The following is a 21,927-nucleotide window of genomic DNA, read 5'->3' on the forward strand; positions in this document are numbered from 1 at the left end:
TATTTGAAACTCGGTTAAAATTGACATTCCATTTAATTCTGTCATTGTTAGAACCACGTTGGAATGGAAGGCAATGACACTATCAGTTACATAACCACACTGCTTTTCCCTTTGCTTTATATTACTTGCTTGCAACTGCCAGAACAACACTATTAACAAAAAAAGAGGGAAGGATATACTTTTTAAATTAGACATAAGTATGTGGAATAGCATAGGTTTATAAGGAGATAACATTATTCCAAAAGCATAATTATGCTATATTTCTATAAGACTGCTACCACAAATAGCTCTCCAAAAGAAATCTTTCCACGTGAACTGGATTTTGAGGATGTAATAATTTTTGTCCCATCACACAAAGTAGAATAGAGGGAAAATTAGAGTGACCTGGGCATTAGGAAGCCCTAGATTCTTCATAATCACCATGGCTTTACTCAGAGCAAAACTAAGTGAGTCCTGTTTCTAAAATTTTATACCTCAGATGGTAATGCACCTCAATTCAAATCTGTTTTGGAGGCACAGAAACTGTTTATGTTTTGATATAGTACATTTTTGCTCTCCTTTAACCTGCTTGCACAGAGGTGAATTACTCTAGCAGGTGCAAGACTACAGAAGACTGCACCTGTCTATCTTACCTTTTTATCTTTGAAAAAGGGATATTTACTATGAAATTTATATGTTGATTACATGTTTTATACTGGCAGAACAGCTTAATTTATGTGTTGGAACATACCACAGAGTACAGGATCTTCATCTGATCTGTCATGGCAATCTGGCTGGGTATTGCATAAGAAATGTGAACTTGTGCAGTTCCCATCATTGCACTGGAACTGCCCCACAGGACAGTACCGGTGAGGACAGGTTGGAGGCTCATCAGAGCCATCTCGACAGTCCCTCTGTCCATCACATTTCCACCAGATGGGAATACACCTACAAAGAGAAAACAGTGTGTTCTTTATTGCTTGAAAGGATATGGCTTTACAGATGTACAACCATCCTTTTACAGCACAAAAGACAGTCTTGTCTTGGCGGTATTTATTGAAACATCCAAAACACCTTGAATTTCTTCTATTTGTATTGAACACCAACTATTTCATTTGTCAAATGCTAATAAAATATGCCAGAACACTGTCACCAGAAACAGATGATAAACAGATGATATTGGTGGACCTCTAGAAGGAAGTTCACAGAAAATAATAAAGATTTCATTTTTATGTTTATTTGTGGTAATCCCCTCTGATATTTTTAGATCAGTCATTTAGTAAGACAATATTTCAATAATTCACCCAAACTTTAGCACGAAAAAATTTCACTAGGGATTATCATTACAACATTGCTTCAAAAGGCAACCCAATAAGCACACCTGCCTCATAGGCTCCAGGGTGATACATCAGTACAAGAGCTCTTATATCACCATTTCTCTCCCTCCACTACTGTCTCAGTAAAAGGGGTTAGAAATGTGCCCTCACATCAGCTAAATGGCTTTCCTGGGCCACTGGCAGACAGTATATATTTGGCAGAAACAGATAATTGTAAAAGTTGTTTAAAAAAAAATTTAAAAATTCCAGGTTCGAGAATTCAACAAGAAGTGGTTTCTGGAGGTACATGCTTCTAACAACCCAGACTTTGTTACATCAGCAATGCCTATAACAGAAAGAAAAGTTAAAAAGTACTACTTAAGGAACCAGCCTAGAAGTACTTTTCCAAAATGAAAGCCTGTCTTCCTGTCTTTTCCTGGTTTTCTCTCTGCAAGCATGTCTCGAATTCATAATGAGAACAGAAGGAAGCTCTAATTTCCTGCCCTTTTGAACAGACTAAACTATAAAATATATCCTTAAAAACACATAGAAAAAGTGATGGTGAGCAGCAGACTTACCTCTCAGTGTCTGCACAAAGAAACTGGGTGCTAGAGCACATTGGAAGGCAGTGGGCTGTATTGCCAAACTGTATGACCATGAAGTTATCAGGACACTCACAGGAAAACCCCTGACCACCAGCTTTTATTAGGCAAAGATGGGAACAACCACCATTATTGGTGCCACAAGGATTATTAACTGGTAAAATAGAAAAATAAATATTACCATACTTCGTAAATTCCAGAACACAAAGGTTTCAATCTATGACAGATTCCTCTAATACTGTTTTGAAACCTTAAATGTAAGAGGCTGAAAACCAAAACCTAGATAAGTAGGCATTTCAGGAGAGAAATATATGTCACTTCATGTACACAAAATCTATGCTATCAAGCAACGATGTTTTAGAAACTAATTTGAAATTATGCATTAGTAGTTATTGCTTTTCAAAGAAAGGGCAATTTGTGAATGTAAACTAGATGCCTACATTTACCCTGTGCATTTTATTCCAGTCAGCAAAGGCAAAAGCTGAGTGCACACAGGGTCCTTTACTACTAGTCCCCAAATAACAGCTGACCCTCTAAATGCAAATCTGTTTTCTCACCAAATGGTTGTCTGTATGGATGGTAAACATGGATGTCAAATGGTCTGTGTGTGGTATTCACAAGAACAGTCCTTTCTGATCCATCATATTTATTTCCTTTTTCAACTGTCCTTGTGTTCCAGTCAGTCCAATATATTGTGTCTTCAAAAATTGTTACTGCAAATGGATGAGGTAGAGTCCCATCGTATACCGTGTGACGATGATGTCCATCCAGGTCAGAGTACCTCCACAAAGAAAAATTTGTGCAAAACATTCAGATAAATGCTAAAACTTCTTTCCATCTTTTCTCTTCACATATTATGTATGCTTATGGTCCTTCATTATTGGTGACCAGAAACATGAAATGTAGAATTGCAGCTTCTTTATGCCCTAAAGACAGATCACCATCCTTAGCAAATTCATTTTAGTATATGGAGGAAAGTAAAACAGGCTATTCCAGGGAAATAAATGGAATAGAGTAACATCCACTGACATGTATAGTCCTCCAGAAGCACATTAGCAAGAACAACGAAATTTTGCACATTTATTGCCTTAACAGTAAGTTATTTTTGTCACAAAAGAGACTAGCTTGCCTAGATGATTCAGACTGATAATAATGAAACACTAAAAACAATAATAGGCTTCCTGTATTCCTAAATTTTACATGTCTTTCTGATTTAGAGCTTCCTTTGCTGAGCTATCTTTGGCAAGATTTTACATTTTGCTATCACCTTCCCCATGTATGGGGAAATTATGAAATACAAGAGAGGAGAGAGAGAAACATACATGTAATTAACTTACATTTTTTAAAAGACATCTCTAATACTATATCATAGAAAAGACTGCCAAAAGAATTAATGTAGAGAAGAACAGAAGTAAACACAAACATAAATCTAAATGTACAGGTAAATATTAATACAAATATGAAAACTAACATAAATACAAATATTGATTTCAAAATATTTCAGTATTATAAGTTTCAAAACAATTTAAATAGTCAGATAAATATTACTTATTTTTACTGCTATTTAGGTGGGAATTTTCTAGTACTAGAAGCAATGTATAGATTTTTCTTGATTGACAACAGAATCCCACTTGCCTACAGGAAATTCCATATCAAACTTATGGACATTCAGACATCTTCTAAAGGTTTGTATACAACTTATTAGCACATAACTAGTTTAGTTACAGCTCAATTCTCATCTATAAGCAAAAACAAGAGAATCAGAAAATAGGGAATTTATAGTCAATTTTGCTTTGGTTCAGGTTGTATAACTAGACAGAGAAGTTGCATATTTTAGTACAGAATGTGAACCTTTTCACTGTAATTTTTGGACAATTTTCACTGAATGTAGCAACTTGGTTACTGTGTAATCTAATGATCCATATCATCTACTACTCCAGACATTTTGACTCCAATTTTCTACAGAGTCAGTGGGCAGAAGTATGTATTCTTTTCACAGCATCTATAAATTCTCCCACCACAATCTGACATGAGTGATCATTCAGTTGTTTTAATATTTCCTGTGTACATACTCAATATAATTTAGGTGGGCATCTGTCCAGTAGAGCTTGTCATTGGTGTAATCTATGGTAAGTCCATTGGGCCACTCTAACTTTGTAGAGATGATTACAGTCTTCTCCTTGCCATCCATGCCAGCTCGTCCAATATAGGCTCGATCTGCCCAGTCTGTCCAGTAAATCTGTCTGTTCAAATGAATAGTTAAGAGTTAGGATTGTTGAAGTAAATACTAGAAGTCATGCCTCAAATATAGTATTTCCTGTCACAGAACTAAAGCAGAGATCAAGGAAGAAGAAAGCCAATATATATCTTAGTTTAACTGCTACAGCAAACTATTGTGCAATCACAATTGAATTCAGTCAGCCCCAACATCTACCAAACCATATACACTTCTATTAACCTTTTTTAGCCTTGCAATCAGAACTTTCTAGTCCATATGGAACCAAATTCCACTTTCAGTGGTAGCTGACAGCCATGCATATACACCCACAAGAGGGAAGCTACTATTTCTCCTAAGCTGCAAATATGTACTAACACCACAGAAATCTAAATGCAAGCAGCCCATATTTCCTTCAGAATACTGCAAGATTATTTGCAAAATAAAGGAAAAGGACTCTTGGAAGGTCATACCCGTATTTTGGATGAACAACAATTGCTCTGGGATACTGAAAGCAGAAAGTATTGTTGGCATCCACACACCGATCCACCAGTTTTTTCCGGAATCTTCCATCAAGTTCAGAGACATAGAGACAATCTCGGTAGGCATCCACCCAGTACAATTTTCTGAAATATTTTAGAGTTAATTTATTAAATATTTTTCCCCCTTATTTTGCTTTACAGCATCTTTAAATTTTTCCCCCTAGAAGCAGTGTATCCACTGCAAATGAACACAATACTTCATTGACATCTCTTCTATACCATGCTTCAGGCTGCCCTTTTCACTTCTGTTTTTCCTGTAACCACAATCAGTGGTGCCAAATTCAAACTTTAGGTGCCCAGCTGAGTAATATTATGCCATTTGCCTACAAATTCCTAAACCTCTCTTCCCTTTCTTTCCTACCAACAATGGCCAGGAGCAGGAAAACAGACATGCAGTGCAATGGACTGTGACCAGGGCTGTAAGGCATTGTAGAGAATCCTCAACTGTTCCATGCTGCCACCTCTGCTCTCATCAAACTGGTAGAAAAGTCCTAAGTGGTTTGACACCCTAATTTAAACTTCATCTTGAATTATAATTCTGCCTACACCACCCTAAGTAGCACCATTCCCACTAGGGAGGAGGAGAAAACAGTCTTCTCCAACCTGCATATCATGGCATCCTTTAATCCTCTCTCTACACAGAAAACAAGCAGGAAAATTCAACCATTGTACTGCTCTTCAGCCTGCCTGGAACACCTAAAAAAGAACTGACTGAAGGCATAACTAATGGTAGCTGAAATTATTCAATAATTCAATAATTCAAAAGCTGTATTAGAAATGAAGCTGTAGGACCAGTTCAGCTAAAATTTGCCTTTTGCTTCATCATCTCTCCATGTTTCATAAAGCACTTGGGGCTTCTGGCAACATTAATTATCACTAGGTTTAGAGTGGCCACCACATAATGACAGAGGGTCTGTGGCAGTAAATCAGACTACTTTTTGAAACACACAGGCAATTAAAAATTTACCAGAATGAGATGTGTTTTCCATTTACCTCACCCATATGCTGGCCTCCTGACAGAAAATTATGTGGATCATGTTGCTTGAGTGTGTCAGTTAAGTGTGCAACTTTCAAGAGCCAAAGACACATGCTTTTCACATTGGTACAGGAGCTAAATTTCATTAAGGCTTACTATTTCTTACTTCACTGGGATCTAGTTACCTGTTACAATATTTTGTTTCTGCAGAGTGAAACCTTCATGCCAATCCCAACAACTGCTAGCAAATGATCAATGGGAGAGCAAGTCTGACAGAACCTCAGTATACTACATATCAGAGTAATTTAAGTGTTATGTATTAGATGCTAATAAACAATTTCAGAACAGTTGTGTAAACACTGCATCCACAACCCAAACTATTTCACTACTCATCTGGAATTTCATATGGGGTGGGGAAAAACCCCTAAGATAAACTCCTTCAGACATCATTTCTTCAGTAGCTCAGAAAGACAAAAAATGTATTTTCTTACCTGCCAACCCAGTCAACAGCGATACCTTCCCCGTTGGGCACATCATCATTTATCACTGTCTCCTTATTTGTCCCATTTAGGAACATTCGTTCAATGACATTCCTCCCCACATCAATCCAGTATAACCTCTTTTCCACCCTGTCAAAGTCCAGTGCCACCACATTTCTCAGTCCTTGCAAAATGAGAGAGTAAGACTGGCCATCTGCTGTGAGATTTCTCAGATAGTAACGGTTGCTAAAAATAAGGTATGGGGAGATATTACTATTTTGCCGGCAACTTTTTCCATCAGGCTCCCGGATATAGCCTGGGGCACACTTACAGATGTAGGAGCCAGCTGTGTTCTCACAAATCTGGCTACATACTGATGGAGTTTCATTGCACTCATCAATATCATCACAAGTCCGTTTATCAGACATAAGTTTGTATCCAGGATGACAAGTGCAGTAGAAACTTGTCTGTGTGTCTGTACAGTCATGATCACATCCACTGATTGAAGGGTCGCTGCATTCATTTACACCTGGGGAAGGAAAGGAGTCCTATTCAAGGAGCCAGCTAGCAGATAATAGTGCAGTCACTTTCCAGTGCACTCTGTCTCTCTCTCCTTGCTACCCCCTGAAAAAGCTGAATGTGGATGTGGGCTGCTGTAATAAAGGAAAAAAGTAAACAACATAATCTAATATAAAATTATTCTACCACCTCTGAAGTTTGTCACAAAACACCAAGTGCAAAGTATGGACTAAGGCATATTTTGGAAATGCAAGGGCAATGCATAACAATGCATGAAATACATTTTGTTTATATCATTAGCTCATCGACATAGTCAGTTAAAGCAGCACATGATAAGTATGACTTAATTAAAGCAAAAAAATGTAAAAGTTACATTTCTTATAATTTTAATTTCTGAGGAACAGCCATGGAATAGATATGACTGGAATTAAGGAATTGTCTTAAGAGTGTATTTTTTCAAAGGCGCCTAAGATTTTTACATTAGACAGTACAAATGAATCTATACATACCACATCCTTTTTCATCACTGTTATCTAAGCAATCATCCAGCCGATTGCAGACTTTAACCAGCTCAATGCAGTTTCCATTGTCACATTTAAAATGATGGGGAGAGCAGGTCGCTTCTGGTGTACTACAGAGATGTTCCAGCTCATCAGATTCATCGCCACAGTCATTATCCCCATCACAGATGTAGGCTTTGGAAATGCAGCGCCCATTCTGACAAGTAAACTGGTGCTGTTGACATGGTTCATAGATGCATCCTCTTTCATCACTGCTGTCACCACAGTCATTCCGCCTGTCACACCTGAAGAAGAATGTACACTTCCTTCAAATATAAGAAGTCAATCACTGTCTTCAGGGAAGATGGATACATACACTCTCCCAGTTTCCAAAGAAGGTTGATATTTTTGGCTCAAATAGAAGAGACTTTCAGAAACTGGGGTCATATTGTATAGTCTGATCTTGTGAGTCCTGCTAATATCCTTATGCGCATTACAGGCTAGACAGAATCATCCCAGGAGAGGTTACTAGTAACAATAACGATTAAATGCTAATGGTGAGCAATGGGAATATTAACAGAAAATTCTAGAGCATATTCAAGTCAAATCTAATGCAGAGCAAATAAACAGTTTCATTACAATATGTAGATCTAATTACAACTAAATGGTGGGGAAAAAAAAGTTGAATTAGCTCCTTCACAATAAGCAATTTTGGGAATTTCCACAACTGCTTGGGTAGTTACAAACCTGTATGTGTTACGGATGCACAAGCCATTACTGCAGGTAAACTCATTTTCTGTGCAAGACCTTCGTGTGCAGTTCTGGTGTTCATCAAGAGCATCACTGCAGTCAGCATCACCATCACAGACCCATGCCCGAGGAATGCACCTCCTGAGTGGGGGTCGATTGTTGGCACAAGTGAACTCTGCTGCTGTGCAGCTGCGGTTTGCTGAAGGAAAAGCACACTCACTAACCAAGTTATACTCTGTGTATGTGACACCCTCCTCCACCACCCACACAAACAGCTTGGATATCCACCCATAATCCACAGCAGAGCCACGTCCTGCTGCACATGCAGAGACAGATACCACTGTACCTTCTCATGTACAAAACTGCACATTGCTTTTCGTGGGAGCCAAAGCATTCCTTAGGCAGTGCTGACACATGCAGAAATCTGCATCTTACTGGATTCTCAAATAAGCTTTTTCAGCCAGATTTTCTGGGAGCTGAACAGCCTCTATTCCCTATTTTGTTCAAGGTATTCTGTGCTCCAGGGAGCAAGCAGAGGTAGAAATATTACAGTTAATAAGGGCAAAGACTACAAGTATAACCAGTTGTTCTCAAAAAAATCACGAAGCAGGACCAGACTTGGTGAACCTTCTTCTCTTTGTTCACCCTCTAAACAGATACACTTCTTTTGTTCATTAGTTTTTAAAGATTTTAAGCCACAAACATGTGGTTATTAGTATGCACAAGATGCAGTGCATGATCACTAGGGAGTATCTCCACTGAAGCTGCTCTAGCTGCCCAGATCATACACACAACCCAGCTTAATTATAATCTCCATTTCAACTCAACAATACAAAGAAGAATAATTACAAAATTAGAACAACGTTTTTTTGGGTTTTTTAACCAGTAAAATGTTCAATTTTGATTCAATATCATGAAAATGAAGGTATAGGAAAACTGTACCTCATGCTTAATGTGCACCTTTATAGGGTAGAAAAATTGGCAGTGAATGAGAGTTTGGGCGTTGGTTGTTTTCTAAAAACTACCTGCAGGACAAAGTGCAGTATCTACTTGCATTAACCACCTACCACAATTATGTCTTTGATCCTCATCGCTCATATCCCCACAGTCATTATCACCATCACAGATCCACGTTGCTGGGATACATCTGCCATCATCACATCTGAACTGGTCACTTGAACAAGTCCGCATTTGGGGCACTTAAAAATGAACACAATCACTGTGCTTGTTAAACTAACCTGCACTGCCATGAAATCTACTGAGGACTATTTCAGGCAGAAGCTTAGGAGAGTGAAATGTAAAATCAAAGCTGAATTGTAAAATAGTTAATGTATAAGATGCAAAACATTTTCTTAAGATGCAACTCCAGTAATGTGCAAAGTGAGCTACCAGCCCTGCTGAAACCACAGAAGAACCTTGCCTTGTGTTATTCTTACTTTTACAGTGAGAATAATAACTATGTCATAATATCAATTGTCAGTGACTTCAGTTAGCTCCTTCTCTTCTTCCCTGGAGATCGCTGTCCTTTTTTTCACCTCCTATCCTACTCCTCTGCTTATTCCCATCAGTTTCTATTGTACATACAGGATTTGTTTACTGTAATACTATGATACCCATATACTGTGTCAACACTGCTCCCCTCTGCATCCCATATTCTCTTTTTCTCCAAATGTAATACTGCATGCACACTTTCTGAACAGCATGACATCTGCTTTTACATGCAAAACAATACCAAAATACTTGCTATTTTTTGCCATTTGATTCACTACCATCATAGTCTTATAGGAGGTTATATATCAGGAGTAATCACAAGCAATCAGTTGTTGCAACTAAAACCTTCATATTTCATACACAGCTTTAAGTATTTAAAACTCAAATTACTCAGTGACTCAGATTAGAAAGAGTGAATAAAACCCAGAAGATACTTATTTTCCACCTAGTCTGGATTAAACCTTTTGCCTACAAGACAAATCACTGATTTGCCATAACCCATCATGTTGTATCTTCTGAGAGCAGACTTACCACAAGAGGCAGGTTCATCAGAGCCATCAGCACAATCTATTCCTTGATCACAGTACCAATGAGCAGGAATACAACGTCCCGATGTACAACGAAACTCACTATTTGTGCAAGTCAGAGAGACTGGAAGAAAAAACCTATGCATGACTTCTTTTTTTTTCTGATACCTTTCCAACTTGTTTTAAGTTGCTTTTGAGTCCATGTTATGCAAAAAATATTACAGTTCCCAAAAATGAAAGAGAAAAATTATGCTAGGAAGGATGTCTTTTCACAGCCTCTCTGGAAACAGTTCATTGCACAAACTAGCTTTTTATTTGTATGCAAAAAAATGCACTTCCTTTTCTCCTGGGCATGCGTATCAGCCAGTACGTAGACAGAATTTGCCCTGGAAATAGGATTGCATGCAGCACCTGTACATATATTCTACATTTATACTTGAGATTTGTGCACAGGAAAATGACCACACTCCAGTGTACTCATTTCTCCAGTGCTCAAATCAGGCATAACAGACTCAGTGTTTTACAGGAAATCAAAACGTGCACTAAGGAAGTAATATCTCATGGCAGAGAATTTTCCTCCTACCAATCTTTCTTCACTTGCTGGTAGGAATCTTTCCTTAACGGCAATGAAGAACAAACCATAACTCTGAGTAGTTCCAGCTCAGCATGCTGCAAGTACTCTCTGCACTTTAGCCAAGCCCCATACATCCTGGCATGTATAAGGGGTTTTGACAATTTCTTCAGTAGTTACCAACACCTTCCTGTACCCTCTGATAGTTTCAAAATACCAGAAGGATTAAGACTGGCCTTTTAACTTGCTCTTCCCCATGCTTTTAATGATGGAAATCAAAGACAGTTAACTATTGCTCATTAACATCTCAGTGTTTCTTTCATATCTCATTCTCTCTCTCTCTCTTCCTTGCCCTTCACCACTTCTCCATTTATGTAAGTCAGCAGGGACATAAACAGTAGAAGGGACAAAGCACACCTTTGACAAGCAGAACAAGGCTCACTATAGCAACATATTCTTGACATACTGGGATCCATAGATAAAAATGGCCACATTTTGGCTACAAAAATTGAACTCATATTTTAGAAAAACTGTGGAAGTTTTAGTTCAAGGCATGTGCCTTTAGGAAAAAATAGTGACAGCAAAAATAATCTACTCAGGCAATACTAAAACTAAATCACGACCTGAAAATATCCATTATGTTTTACAAATTAATCCATAGTATTTCACATGGGAAAACTACTATCTAACTTCTGTCTAATAAAAATGTCCTGGCAGAATTAATCTGGTTTGTAATTAAGGCTGATTCAAAACTAGGCACTTCCATATCCTAACTGGAAGATACAAAAAAGAATGAATCATATGCTAAAGCATAACCACATGAAGGAGCTAAAAGAAATTTGAGACCATAGACAAATTCATTCGGTTAGAAGGAAGAATATTCTAAAGTTAAAGTTATGGAAAAAGACAACTCTCTATAATACTTAAGTGCCAAACACCTTGTAAAACAATAAAAAATACAGACCAAAATAAGCAAAAGGAACAATCCTCAAATGCTATACTAAAACTCTGCAAAAATGTATCATCTTTTTTATTAGATAAAAGCATTATTTAGATAACTATGAGACAATAGTATCATGCATCTATAACTTCAGTTCCACAAAAGTAGATGTTTTGAGAACAGCTGGAGTTACATTAAAATAAAAGAGCAGTGGAATAAATTATAGAAGTATCAGAGAAGTAATAAAGGCCCTTTAACTCTCTTAACTTACCACAGTGAGTAGGACTCTCATCACTCATATCTCCACAGTCATTATCACCATCACACAAGTACGTTCGAGGAATGCAAATATTTGTGCTTTGGCATTTTGTAAAACCAGACTGGCACGTACGCTCCGCTTTAAGGAGAGAGGAAGAAAAAAGTGCTTTAGCACTATTTTAAACACTGTTATGCTGTTATTTTCATGAACTGCAAAAGTAGCCAATATTGAACTAATCACAGTTTACATCTTAAAGAAAACAAACCTAACTGGTAACTTTTATCAGGTATATAATTTTAAACTGTGCCATTATGGGATCACAATATACACTCCTGATTACTAAATATAGTATAATTAATATAGCATGATACAAAGAAAAAGGCCATTGTCAAATTACACGCTAATCCTGAAAAAACATAAACCCTGAATCCAAGTGATCTGAAATTATATTTTAGAAATGCATGAAATTACTCACAAGAATTAATATCACATACTGCCTGAGAATTTGTTGCTTACAGCAACATTTACTACTATGCATAACATAATAATTACATTATTATGTAATATTGTAGGGTGCTCCAGAACATGATTTAGCAACTCTATTTGCTTCAAACAGCACTAAACAGTACCTGTAATGTAAATTTTAAAAACTTTTGTCCTTCTTGCTGGTTTTGTCAGATTTCTTCACATAAAACCACATTTCCCTCTTCCTTTGTCTAGAGAGTCAGACACCAATAGGCACTAGGTACTAAGGCTCAACTTACGACAATTCCTCTCATCTGATGTGCCATTGTCATAACAGTTGTTTACTCCATTGCAGACATACTGAAGGGATATACACCTTCCATTATTGCAAGTAAATTCTGTGTGGGGGTCACAGGTTCGGAACAAGCAGCCAATCTCATCACTGTTATCTCCACAGTCATTGTAGTGATCGCAGCGGTAATGATAGGGTACACATCGCCCATTGCCACAGGTGAAAGCTGTTGGCTGACAAGTATGGAAAGCTGCAGAAAATAAGAAAGAAAAAAAAGTGGATAAAATATAATCTAAGTTCTCTGGCAAAGGAACAAGTAAAATCACAGTATTTTTACCTGCCAGGGCAAACACAGCTGCAAAACGGACTGCATGAAAGGTAAAATACATATTTAAATTAAAAAATTAGAAATTGGCTATACATGACAAAAATTCAATACTACAGTGCCTCTGGATTCTAAAGCAAACCACTAGTCTTTCAGACATGAAATCTGTGAGCAAGCGAGGGATCATTTCTAAACTACAGCCATAAGACAGCCATAACATCCATAATCATAAAGCCATAAAAGTGACAGAGACTACAGAACAGGCAAGACAGAGTATACTTTCTAAAGCAGTCCTTTTAAATGCTTACCACACACACTTTCCAACTCATCACTGCCATCACCACAATCATTGTCATTGTCACATTTCCACCGCTCAGAGATACAATGTCCATTAAGGCATGTGAAGAAACCAGTATCACACCTGGTACCATTATCCACAATACAGTGCTTGTTGTTATTGGCTAAATACCAGCGACCTTCAGAGGGGCACTGACATTCTGCACCAGCTGGACCTAAATTTATGTTTGACAGTTTAAAAAAAATAAAAATAGGACACAACAAAAAGGAAACAAATTTAACACTGATGTTTTATATAGGCTTCTGTGAAAATGTTCACAGTTGTAACACTGGAAAAGGCAAAGCAATTTTCATAATTCCTGTGCAATCTATTTACTTAGATAGCAGGGTGATGACTTAGCCAGACTTTTTTCTCAGTTAAGCATATGCATACCCATTAAAACCTACAAGTTATTTCAGAGTTCCTTAGAGGAACTGAGACCAGAATTTGGAGTATCTTAGTACTTGCTTGTCCAAAGGCTTTTTTAGTGGCAGCAAGATGGCATGTGATGCTTTCAAATACCACATAATCAAATATCACATATACACTGATACTTTATCCCTCAAAATCAATACAGGTGTTCAAAATTTCTTGCAATAGACAAGCTGCTCTTCTCAAAATTAATGAGAAGTTTGAGTTGTTTTCAGGCAAGATAGATCTTTAATGGTATGTAAGATGCTACAAATGAAAACAGGCACTGAATGACTTTTTCAAAGTCAAGCCTTCCAAAAATCTACAACACATGAAACAGCTCTGTAACACTTATGCAAAGAAATAGCAACCATAAATTTTTAGAATGTCTTGTAGGAAACATCTGATCAGTAAGAGCATATACTCTTAAGGTAAGCATATCCTGCAGCACTCACTTCATGTCTCATCCAAGGAAAGTTTAAACCCCAGAAAACAATGGTTTGGTTTAAGTTAGAGAAACACAGAATTTTCACTTGTGAGGATTCTCAGACACAACCCTTGGGTGTGTTAGTGAAATACCATGATCTTAAATGGCAATTATTCTGATTTAATTTATAAATTAAAGAGATATTAAAAATTTGCGAACACCAAGAAATATTTCAGCTGTCCCATGTGACTAGAATTGTTACAGTCTAAACTCTAATACAGGCAAGAGTAATAGCTCACAGTACCAAGCACAACAGCTTACCTGGTGCACAGATGTGACTGCAACCACCATTGAACTGGTTGCAAGGGTTCATACACTGCTGCTGCTTACTTTTTGCCCAGACATGAATATCCATTGGTCTTTGTGGAAGATTCATGATCATTACAATCTGATCTGAACCATCATACTTATTAGCTCTATAAATGCTCCGTGTGTTCCAGTCTGTCCAATATATGTGCTGATCAAACACTGTCATTGCAAATGGATGCAGAGCAGTGCTAACAATTACCTCACGATTTGTACCAGTGAGAGTGCATCTCTCAATCTTCTGCCTACAATAACAAAGAAATTATTACATCTTAAAGAAGTCTTTTAACTTATGTATAAAACCATTCCCTAATTAGTCTGTCAACTGACAGCCAGCACAAGTAGTGCTCACCACTAGAGCATTTCAGTAGTGCTCACCAGTATCTCAGGTGCTGCTATGCTCCCCCAACTTCCCCAAACTAGAGTTTGAAACAGAAAAGCGTACGTTCCATTTCACATCCTGAATCCCTCTTAAGACAGACATCCCATTACAAGTGCCTCGCCCTCCTGCATGCAGATAAATCCAAACAGCCACCTTCTTCTCAGAAGATTCCATAGAGACATGGGCCATGGGATTTATTACACTGCAGAGAACACTCTTCTGATACAACAAAAAAGTCTGAAAAATAACTTCTGTGCTGAAGGAATCAGAGGGGAAAGGTCTGATTGCTGCAGCGGTTTCTCTGAGACCATGGGTATATTTGAATACTTAGAAAACAAAACCATTTTTTAAAACTTTCCTGCTGATGGAACAAATTCTGTGGCACAAATTCAAGGGTAGAGCTCTGTCTGGTAGGCAACAGCAAGAAGATCAGGCCAAATTTCACAGGTGACAGGCATTAACCATGAGCAATGAATACTGTAAAATGTGTACTGCAATTGGATTTGTTGGAGAAGGCACTTATGAAAGTCCTGAACTGCATGCAAGACAAACAAACTGACAGTGGGTGCAAGTGCATAAAGCAGAGAACAAAATCTACACTGTGACATAATACAACTTATTGCACGGTAGTTTCACAGCAATACTAAACCTGACATTGCATTGCTATTAACTCCTAGCATTCTATAATGTCAATTCAACTGAAATGCTAACCAGTTAAGAAATGAGGAAAAATAAATACAGCTATTAAAATATTAGTTAAATGTAAACCAACAAGTGTGTTATCAATACTTACAGATTTGCATCAGCCCAGTACAGCTGCTGTTCTTCATAGTCCAGGGTAAGTCCATTTGGCCATACCAAGTTTGTGCTCACAATGGGTGTTCGGAAGTTTCCTCCAAGTGTAGCTCGTTCAATCTTTGCATTTGAACTCCAGTCAGTCCAGTACATATACCTGTCAATAACATAATTATATTTTCACAAAACAAAACTTACAAACTCTGCTTTTGGTGGTATTTCCACCCTTGTGTCCCTCACTGAATTGTGCATTGCAAAACTACAGGAAAAGATCTTCCTCTCTTTTGGCTCGCACTGACAAGGGAGTCTACTAGAGGGATCAGTGGGGTCCACTGCAGTGAACTTCAGAAAATTTTTTCCAGCTCCTATGTGAATCCAGTAAAGCCAGTTAATCTCTTTCTTATATTTTTTAATTATAACATTTTTTATGTATAACTGGTAATGAAATTAAAAGCACAGCATCATACACTAATCCTCTCAGGAAATGTTCTGATACTGAAACAAGGATTCTTTTGAAGCATTCAAGGAATACAACAGAAAAAGAGCTAGGGTTATAGGAAGTCTCTGGCAGTCTTTGTCAAGGTCTAAATTGTAGTTTCACCTGCAGTCAAAACGAAGTGCAACACATACCCTCTGCAGGGATCTAATACAATGGCTCTCGGCCGTGGCACCCGGGCGATCACTGTGCGGTTTGATCCATCCACAGCCATCGAGCTGATGGTCTGATTGAGGTAGTCACTGTAGTAAACTCTGTTGTTGATCCAGTCAAAGGCTATGCCATCTGGAGTCCCCAGGTCTTAGGCACATGCAAGCAAACACACATAAGCTCAGCACCGTTTCCTGACATACTTCAGGACTCTTCATCTATTATAATTTGGCTACACCGAAGACTTCTTTGAAATGCCATTGCAAATCTGTCCATTTAAAAACTTAGAGTAGTAATACCTGGGAATCAGGCAGACTGGGGTATACAATAGTGTTACAAAGAACTTTCCCTCACATAGGTTTAAATTCCGGTTGCTATTCTTCAAGTAGCAGGAATCCTCCCTCACTCCATTATATTAATTTATTACATATAATTTTAATTTAATATATATCATTTTATATACAGAATAATATCTATCCTGTTTTATATTTCCATTCAATTGGGATCATGAAATAAGAATCTCAGAAAAAGAAAAAATGAGGGGAAAAAAAGGTATCATTTTATTAGATACCTTAACTAAGGGGTCAACCTTGACCTTTAGCATAAAAATACCTGTTGAGATAGTGATAGGTGTTGCAGGTTGTTTTTTTTTAAAATATCTGATTACTTTGTATTATATTTCAGTGCACTTACCAGATGCAACTACAGTTGGAGAGCTAATTCCTGAGTAAATACTAACATAACTGATTCTTCCTGTTCCTGAAGGATAACTTTGTGTAAAATATATTCGGTTGTTTATGCTGTCAAAATCCAGGGCCACAGCAGTTCTTAACACATTGACTGTGCGGAAGGGAGGACTGTGGTTTTCAGGATCTAGGTGGATACTTCTGAGGGCATTTTCAAGAGCAAAAATCAGGTAATCATCTGTTGAAATGGAACATCTCTTGCCATCACTGCCTAGTGTTCCAAAGGCACAACCACATTTCGGTGTCTGAATGTCAGGGAGGGCAAAACAGAGGTGAGAACAACCTCCATTGTTGTCCAAACAAGGATTGTTGTTGACATCAAGGGGAGAACGTGACTGGAAATTGCTGTTGTAAATTGTAACATCCCTCAGCCAATTAATGTTATCTCTTATTACTGTTGGCTGATCAGTATTGCCTGGCTGCTTGCTGGCTTGGAAGACTTTTTTCAGGTTTCGATCCACCCAGATCATGGAATTGCCAAAGATAGTGATACCATATGGAGTTGGATAGCGACTGCCATAACGTACAATTTCAACATCACCACCATCAGGCTGAATTCTTGCAATCATATCTAAGGAATCATCCACCCAGTAAACGTAGCCATTGCTGTGATCTATGGCCAACCCACGAGGTGTGACAATGCCCTCAGACACAAGAACTGTTCTGTTGGTGCAATCAAGAAAAGCACGTTCGATCTTTGGATTTTGCCCATAATCAGCCCAGAAGACATATCTGTTTTTTGGGTCAACTACTATGTGCCTTGGCATGTCTATGGTAGTTTTCAGAAGAACACGGCGATAAGTTGTGTTTAAACGCAAAACTTCTATAAAAGTCTCTGTCAGGAAGGCATTTGTAAAATAAAGATTTCCTGTACATAAAAAACGAAAACAAAACAAATCAGAAAAGCAAAAGAGAAAGTTAATATTAGCAACAATACCTGAGAAACACAAGTTGCTAAAATACCGAACCACAAAATGAATAACCATCCTAAATCTGTTACTAGTTGGAAGCATAAGGTATTTGACTACCATCTGATAAATTAGAAAGAAGACAGCCAAACTGACCGTAGTCAATTAATTTCTAAATTCTCATGGATGGCCATGGGTATCTGTAGCACAGTTGCCTTTTAAAACACACAACTATGAAATCCATGTTATGGCACAAGACCGTATACAGGAACTAAATGAAGCCTTTACACAGATGATTATCCTAAAACTCATCCCAACAAGCCTATCAATCAACAGAACAACCTCTGCAAAACACATGCACAATACATATACATATATATACAAAACTAAAGTGCTAATGGCAGTTGTTGATTAATACTTTCTGAAGAGTTAATATTTCAATTAATCTCTAATATGTTTAAATAGGAACAGGAAGTACACGTGGAAATTTCAGTTCAATGATAAATATTTCTTCTGCTTTTTTTTTACTTTTCATTATAACTTATGTGTACACATCAATCTGAGGGCAGATAAAAAGTCCTTTCTTATTTACAATGTCATAACACAGGTTTTGTGCGTTCTTCTCTGGTACGTGTTTTCACAATGATAGTTCACAGGTACATAGAAATGTACAGGCAAGAACAGAGGCCTAAGACAAATATTAAAGCATCAGGTTCTCTACATCTTCTCTGATAAACTTTCAGCTTTGAAGTTTTTCAACTTTTATATCTATATATATATAAATAAATATAAGAGCCATTCACTACTTCCTCTTATTTTAAAATTAGTCCATTAAACCACAAGCTAGAACCATGGCGCTTCCATTCAAAATAGTTCCATCAGAATATGCTTATGTTAGCATAAAATTTTATAATATATAAAGAATAACATTCTCCTAAATTCAGCTGTGCTTACCTGCTACCCAGTCAATTGCAATGCCACGGATCCCATTTCGTCCTATTCCATTTGTAACAACATTTCTAAAATAAGAACCATCAGGTTTAATTTTACGTATTGCATTCTGAGAAGAAACTGTGCTACTGAAGTCACACCAGTAAATGAAACCAGAAGGCATGTGAACATCCACATGAAGAGCATTTCGTCCTGAAATATTTTGAAAAGTTTTAATTAATGATTTCTTTTATATAAACTAAATTATTTAAAGTATGTGCTATGCTAGAAAGAAATGCCAAAATATTGGCATGACAAGATTTTTTCCTATTATAATATTCACATACCTCTTCCTGCCAGTGGTACCATGGCTTCAGAGTGATCTGATGTCTCTAAACTAAATCCTTTAATTGCAGAGAGCATAGAAACAACTACAAATGAACTGTATGGGGAACAGGTTCTGTTATCAGGATTTAGCTGAAAGCCAGTAGCACAGGCACAGGTGAATAATCCACCAGGTACAGGCAGGCAAAGCTGCTGGCAAACTCCAATATTATTACTGCAGCCATTTGTGGAACCAGCAGAATCTGCAAAAGACATACATGGCAAAACAAAAATCTCAACTGTATCATCACAAACACCCATAGTTATACACCCAAATGCATATAGTTGTATAGTATTAACAATCAGCTGACAAAAATAAAGGTCCTAATCAGAACACATTTTAGCACAGATGTGATAGCACTGAGTTTACTGGTCTCTTGTCATCTAAGATCAACGGGACCAACAATCAGGTAAAATAAATTGAAGCTACAGTAACAACGTTTCTTAGTCAACACGACTTTAATAAAACTACATGAGCCAACAGACGACTTAACCAGATGGCGGAGCATCTCTTTACCAAAACCAGGCAAAATGCTTCTGACGCTTTTCCTGTAAGCCAAATCAAAGCATATCCTTTGAAAGAGCAACCATTCTGTCTCTAAGGAAAGTTTGAGTTTTTGCAAGTTGAATATCCTGAAACATCTCTCTAGCAAATACTCACTGTCTCTGTAATACACTCGTAGGCTCTTCAGTCTTGGGACATTATCTCTCAGTGCTACTTTGTTTGCGCCGGTGGCCTTGTCAACTCGTTCAATTACTTCATAATCTCGATCAGTATAGTACAGAAAGGTACCGTACACAGCAACTCCCCAGGGATGAGAAAGATGAACCACCAGAGTCACACGATTTGTACCATCCACATTGCCTCTCTCAATCTAAGAAAACATTTTAAAGATTAAGATTATATTTCCTATAGCAACAGTTCAGTGTTATAATATAAGACTAAAATGCAATGCACGATACTAAAATCTCTTTTGTGCATGAAATATTTAGGTACAAGGTAGGAAGAAAAGGCAGGCAGTATATGATTTCTGATCTTATACTTTTGATGGTATTTAATAACAGCTATCCAGATTTTGTTTGGTCCTGCAACTCCCATTTATAAGAGAAAACCGAAGTAACTGAATCACTCATGAACCATAGACACAGAGACGGGTAAAGAAGCAATTATTTTAGAAAATATGTCCTACCATTCCTGTGCTTGTAACAGCCCAGTACAACTTTTGTTCCTTAATGTCAATGGTAAGAAACTCTACATGGTCCAGGTTGCCAGTGAAGAGGGTTTGTATGCCTGAACCGTCCATGTTTGCACTGGCAATCTTTGCCGGGACGCCACTGTCAGTTCCCTGGTCTGTCCAGTACAACTTCCTGTAACAGACATTATCAGATCTGTTAGCAAAACTGGCGAGAGAAATCAGTGGACCAGGGTCACTTGAGCATATGCTTAAAACCGATTCCTCTGTCAGACAAATACTCCAGCTCATGCTGAACAGAGCTCACATTGAAACAAACCACAATGAAAAAAAGCTTATTTGAGAAAGAGAAGAATGCTTGTTCTCTTGACAAAGATAAACACATGGCTCTCTTGGAAGAGAGGAATGCCTCTTAAATAATTTTTAGAAATCATAACCTCACCAATTTCATCCCATTATACGATCAGCAGGTAAATGCACTAGAGTATTACAATATAATATAAAAGGAAGAGAATACTAATTCTGTTTCACAGATGGCTGCAACACTTCAGAGTGAGTTTGGTTTCAATTTTCAATTAAAACTACAGAATCAGAAAAAACCTAGATGAAACAGAAAAAAGGAAAATTGTTCTTTTTGGGAGTAAGCAGCAAAACTATATTTAGTGCTATGCTTTTTGACATGTGACATTTTTCCCATGTAATACGTCTTCCTACAAGGCCCAAGTCAGACATCACAAGATATTTTATGGAAAGACTTTGTAGTAGTCTTTATTCTGGGTTCTCCTTTTTCAGGGATTTTTTCACAATCATAATATTCTGATTTTTTTTTAATTAAAAAATGGTACTATACAAGCATATTGTAAATTAAGGAGGATGAACATCTATGTAATAATTTAGGAAGGCATGCACTTATTTTTTACAGCTTAAAAGGAGTAAATAAATTCTGCACAAATATGAAACAAATAAAACCATGTCAAATCCAGGATGAAACCTGAAAACCCTAAAAAACAAGAAAAATATGGAGAATACACTCATGAGCAAATACAACAGCAGTTTTGGAAATTTACCCTCTTGCTGGATCAACTGCCAAACCAATTGGTGTGCCAGCTCCCAGAGAGGTGCCATCATTGGTAATCAGTGTTTTCCTGTACCTTATGTCACCATGCAGCTTCAGGACCTATGCAAACATTGAACTTATCAGGCCATGCAATATAGAACTTACAGTGCATTTTCAAATTACACAAATGAAGCCTAAATCAACACGGAGTTGAAATTGCAGAAGACTTTCTCAAATACCATGAAAAAAAAGCACATTGTTCTCTACTCCAACCATCTCCCTTCTCTAACACACATCCATTGAAGGAGCTGCTTGCAGCTAAGAACCTGCCTATGATAACAAGGATCCTAGGTATAAAAACAGTTTATCTCTCAATTTCCATAATATCTTCAAGGCCTGAATGGGTTGATGAAATTCTGATTTAGGAAACATCCCATTTTATTTGCTCAAATTAGCTGCCTTTTAATTTAATAGTAGGCATTTATATTTTGGAACAAGACCACTAATGACTGTGTTTATTCACAGTCATTACTGTATTATGTGTTATTTATCCTCCATTTCCCTACTCTGAATGACAATTTTATCCTTCACATATCA

At 37.4% G+C, this 21,927-nt stretch overlaps 1 protein-coding gene across 1 annotated transcript in view; it reads right to left on the reverse strand.

The window, feature by feature from the left end:
- LRP2 (LDL receptor related protein 2) overlaps positions 1 to 21,927 on the reverse strand; it is a 112,671-nt gene that overhangs the window by 26,806 nt on the left and 63,938 nt on the right. Inside the window, exons 34-55 of the mRNA XM_041403338.1 lie at positions 21,341 to 21,450; positions 20,271 to 20,448; positions 19,742 to 19,955; positions 19,044 to 19,283; positions 18,721 to 18,909; positions 16,806 to 17,726; positions 16,097 to 16,262; positions 15,465 to 15,623; positions 14,245 to 14,534; positions 13,057 to 13,260; positions 12,431 to 12,673; positions 11,679 to 11,804; positions 9,901 to 10,020; positions 8,946 to 9,077; positions 7,876 to 8,077; positions 7,138 to 7,433; positions 6,122 to 6,638; positions 4,586 to 4,738; positions 3,970 to 4,140; positions 2,455 to 2,678; positions 1,874 to 2,051; positions 731 to 927 (exon numbers count right to left, since the gene is read on the reverse strand). Coding sequence (XP_041259272.1) covers positions 731 to 927; positions 1,874 to 2,051; positions 2,455 to 2,678; positions 3,970 to 4,140; positions 4,586 to 4,738; positions 6,122 to 6,638; positions 7,138 to 7,433; positions 7,876 to 8,077; positions 8,946 to 9,077; positions 9,901 to 10,020; positions 11,679 to 11,804; positions 12,431 to 12,673; positions 13,057 to 13,260; positions 14,245 to 14,534; positions 15,465 to 15,623; positions 16,097 to 16,262; positions 16,806 to 17,726; positions 18,721 to 18,909; positions 19,044 to 19,283; positions 19,742 to 19,955; positions 20,271 to 20,448; positions 21,341 to 21,450 — 5,230 coding nt within the window. The remainder of the gene's footprint in view (positions 1 to 730; positions 928 to 1,873; positions 2,052 to 2,454; positions 2,679 to 3,969; positions 4,141 to 4,585; positions 4,739 to 6,121; positions 6,639 to 7,137; positions 7,434 to 7,875; positions 8,078 to 8,945; positions 9,078 to 9,900; positions 10,021 to 11,678; positions 11,805 to 12,430; positions 12,674 to 13,056; positions 13,261 to 14,244; positions 14,535 to 15,464; positions 15,624 to 16,096; positions 16,263 to 16,805; positions 17,727 to 18,720; positions 18,910 to 19,043; positions 19,284 to 19,741; positions 19,956 to 20,270; positions 20,449 to 21,340; positions 21,451 to 21,927) is intronic.

The sequence above is a fragment of the Onychostruthus taczanowskii genome, unplaced genomic scaffold, assembly GCF_017590055.1.
Source record: "Onychostruthus taczanowskii isolate IOZ18803 unplaced genomic scaffold, ASM1759005v1 scaffold20, whole genome shotgun sequence".
NCBI classification, from domain to species: domain Eukaryota; kingdom Metazoa; phylum Chordata; class Aves; order Passeriformes; family Passeridae; genus Onychostruthus; species Onychostruthus taczanowskii.